The sequence below is a fragment of the Ursus arctos genome, unplaced genomic scaffold (assembly GCF_023065955.2).
Source record: "Ursus arctos isolate Adak ecotype North America unplaced genomic scaffold, UrsArc2.0 scaffold_18, whole genome shotgun sequence".
NCBI lineage: Eukaryota > Metazoa > Chordata > Mammalia > Carnivora > Ursidae > Ursus > Ursus arctos.
In genome coordinates, this window is record NW_026622852.1 from 14,799,861 (window position 1) to 14,804,059 (window position 4,199).

The 4,199-nt window shown below is 41.4% G+C and overlaps 1 protein-coding gene across 1 annotated transcript; it reads right to left on the minus strand.

The window, feature by feature from the left end:
* Positions 1 to 1,327: 1,327 nt before the first annotated feature.
* Positions 1,328 to 1,888, minus strand: IFNB1 (interferon beta 1). The gene has a single exon (XM_026506001.1). The coding sequence runs from the start codon at positions 1,886 to 1,888 to the stop codon at positions 1,328 to 1,330; it is 561 nt and encodes a 186-aa protein (XP_026361786.1).
* Between the last annotated feature and the right edge of the window lie 2,311 nt (positions 1,889 to 4,199).

Consider the following 4,199-nt stretch of genomic DNA (forward strand, 5'->3'; position numbering starts at 1 on the left):
TAATTGTGCCCACCTGAAGCATGCTTGTGAGGAGGACTTATTTCCAATTACATGCATACGGGGGCACAGCGCCTGGATGGCAGCTGCCAATGACAGGAACAGCCATAATAATCTAAATTCCCAAGGGGGTCAGTACAAAGACAGAAACCTGGCCAACTGGCACATGCTGGCCAGGTGCCTGGAGAGCTCCTAGGAAAATTGTATTTTCTCAGTGTAAGCCCTGAGAAAAGTTAGTGCACTCTCCATCTCACCTGAATTTCCCTTTCCCCAGGCTTCCTGGTTTTCCACTTGACAGAAATGACTCAATCTGCCACGCCTGGATCTGGCTTTAGGGGGCTCGTGGTTCAGAGATGCAGAACATCAGGCAAAGGAGATAAGGTAGTCCTGGAATTCTGTATGAGCAGGGCAGCGGGGTCCAGGAGCAAACTTCTTTTCTGACAAAATGAGGAGAAAACCTGGCCAGGGAGCAGAAATCTAAAACAGAGTTCTTTCTCCCTCTGGTGTTTATACCCTAAAAGCAAAGAGAAACCCCCAACTCTACTGAGACACCCATTTATTTTAGCTGTCCAGGAAGAGTACAATAGAAGGACTGCTCTTTAACACAGTCACAGACGTGCCTGGGACTTCTCAACCTTAGCTTAGGGGGGCACATAAATATTTTAAAATCCTGCAGAGTTGGGAAGAGGGGCAAGCAGAGCATCTTGCAAATAATGGAATGAGTTCAGGGCAAACCAAGAGCCAAAATATTCCTCTAGCTGCCCTGATAGCCAGTCAAATTCTAACTTTAGGGTCAGAGAGCCTGAGGGCACAGAGCAGGAGGAGAGTCGAAGCAGCAGAACCCCTTGTCCTAATTCCAGGGCCACCTGCCTGCCTCTTCCATTTTAATTCCAAAGAGGCTGAGGTCCCATTGATTCTCCTGAAAGGTTCATCTCCCCTTATCATCTATCATCTTATATATTCCACACGGCTTCTTTGGATTTTAAATCCTTGTAGGCAGAGGCCAGAACCTATACGATTTTGCAGGCACATTTTACAAAGAACATCTAATAGGTGCTCCGTAATTTTTAATACGGTGCTAATGAAATTGACTTGAAATTAAACTGCTATGTTGACTTTTGTTTCATAAAAAAAAATTTATTTTCCAGGGTGAAAGTTGAAATAAGTAGAAAAATAACTTAATGCATAAATTAATTTTAAAGTGCTAAAGTCCTTGTCCTTTCAATACAGTACATTGGCTGTCAGTCACGTAGAGAGCCCCTGCGAGTTCAGGAATGCCTGAAATCCTTATCAACATCGTCCATTCCCAGAGGCAGAGGCTGACAGACCTTCAGTTTGGGAGATAATCCGTAAGTTTATCAAGGAAGAAAAAGCTCCTGAGCATCTCTGCTTGCACTATTGTCCAGGCACAAATGCTGTACTCCTTGGCCTTCAGGTATCGCACGATCCTTAGATAATATTTCTTCAGGTGCAGAAGGGTCCTGTCGTCCCAGGTGAAGTTTTCCTCCTCCATGATTTTCTCCAGGATTTCCTCCAGATGTTCCTTCTGCCAATGGAGCGTCTCAAGGAGGTTCTTGACAATGATCTCATTCCACCCTGTGCTCGAGAGATTTCTCCTGAAAATATCAGAGGTCTTCTGGAACATCTCAAGGGTGACCAATATGAAGTCCTCCTTCTGGAACTGCTGGGATTTCTCGATCTCCTCAGGGAACTTGAAGTTCATCCGGTCCTTGAGGCAATCTTTAGTCGTTCCATTCAACTGCAGAAGGAGCTCCTGGCACTCCACACTGCTGCTGCTTAGTTGGAATCGAAGCAAGTCGTAGTTCACGGCGAGAACCGTGGTGGAGAAATACACCAGGAGAGCGGTTTGGAGGATGCACCTGCTGGTCATGATGAAAAGAGAAAGAGTCTTGCCTGCCCCCGTCTAGGTGCTGAAGCCAAGGCTTCAAGAGTTTGCAGTGTGAATGCCCTTCTTCCATGAGTGTGGCCTATATATACAGGATGGTCCTTTCAGAGGAATTTCCCACTTTCAGTTCTCCCTTTCAGTTTTCCTATGTCATTTAAATTGTAGGTGCAAAAATCTGTTTTCTTTAAGGTCCTACTTTATTTTATATGTATTGGGGGGAAAGATAAAGAAACTATGAGGATTTCTAATGTTTTGCATAGTTTCAATGAATTCCCAGTTTCTAAAGAGAAAAAAGGTAAGCCCAATCATTTAGAACCTGGCCATTACAGGATTCTTTCACTTGGCAAAGATTTTTTATTTTTCTTTTTTAGTATTATGAGGTGGGATTTTTTTGGGGGGGGCGTGTCTTTGTGTGCAAGTTTTCCTTTTCATAAGAATTGGGTTTAATTCCCAATTACACTATCACAAAACAATAAATATATGCAGTTCATGATTTTTAAAAAGACACCTACCTTTTTTCCCCCTCTGTAAAATAGAATAGTGTTAAAACTAAGTTGATCTGAATATTTGTTGTAGGACTTCACCCACATACAGCAAGACATCACACAGCTTTATTAGTCTTACTTACTGTTTTATCTGGCAATCTCAACTACCGAGAATATACCTGAAAACTATAGATTAAGCAATATCTCTAAGCAGACAAAATGAATGTTATGTGAGCTGAGCATAAAAGTTTGTGGCTCCCCTTATAGGGTCTTATGTGATCATTATTGAGGGTCAAAGTATTCTTATTTAGTACATAGTTCTAACAAATCTAAACATCTGATTTTCATTCTCATGCAAACAACAACTTAGAAAGAGGTCTGGAAGGAAAATGGGAGGAAAAAAGTCAAGCAATCAGAGGATGTTACTGTTGAAACACATGGTCCTATCTCAATATTCCTAAGGCTTTTTTTTTTTTTTTGCTAGAGTATAATAACTGATTTTAATAAGAGAAGAATCAGTAAAAATCAAATTACAATTTTCACATCCTGCTTATATAGACAGGAAGGCATATGATACATTTCTAAAGGTTTTAATACAAGTTTATAATAATTATGATAAAGTAATAACTTTTAAGTTTTCAGAAAACTTTGCATTACCTTTCAACCCAAATTTATCAAAACCCCACTGAGTGCAAGAATTCAGCTGAGCTGCTACAGATTATAATCCTCACTCTCATAGATTGTACAACTAATTAGGGGAGAAGAACATTAATCAGAGAATTACACAAAAGTAAACTGCAAGGGTGACAGTGTTCCAGAGGAGAGGTTCACAGTACCGTGACTGCTTATGATATGGGATATATGTAGTAGGAGAGGTCAGAGAAGACCGCCCTGAGACAGTGACAGTGGAGCTGAAATCAAAAGGAAGATCAGCTGGAACTGCATGTGTAAAGGCCCTGTGGTGGGAAGATGCATGGTAAGGGCAAAGAAATTGACCAAAGGCCAACGTGACCTTCCGGTTAGAAACTGGTCAGGGAATGGTCTGAGATGAGGCCAGAGGGCAAGTGGGAGCCACACAGCACAGGGTTTGGCTAAGAAGTTTTGAGTTTGTTTGTTTGTTTGTTTGTTTGCTTTAATCCCAGGAGCAATAGAAGCCATGGAAATGTTTTAGGCAAGGTGGAATAACTTGATTAGATTCTGGGGAAACAAAGACTTTCTCTGTAGTAAGCAATAAGTAATGCAAGGAGTACAGAACGCAGGCAGAACAGTTAGGGGATTTATGAAAATTTTAGACCAGGGAGCTAGTGGTGGAGAATGAATTCACTTATGTGAAATCTCTCATTTCCTGACAGCAACGGATTCAAATGCTTCAAGAAATTCTCCATCATTTTACAGATAGCTGCATCAGTTCTGTGGATTATGGTGATTTCTATATATGCTTAATGTACAGGGACATTACTTCTATTGTAACAAATTGAAGTAGAGGCTGGAAGTACTAGATAAATGTGGATTTATAAACCAGGATCAACTGTGTGCTCCAGGTTTCCCATCATCACTAAGTTTCCTGTCTCCTGATCTTTACAGTATGCTCAACATATCTCCCAAATACTCCTCCATTCCTCGTCTTTATTCTTAGTTGCCTGTTAATCAGCTATCCCCAGGAGAGAGTATCTGTTGGTGATGTCTGAGGTGTTCCTAAAAAAATTACCCGTGCTTGAACTGTGTTGGTGCAATGCCTTCCAAATGGAGTGGGGAGGAAGCAATTTATCTTTCCTCCTAAATTGGGGGAGTGGGAAAGACACCAGTGGTAT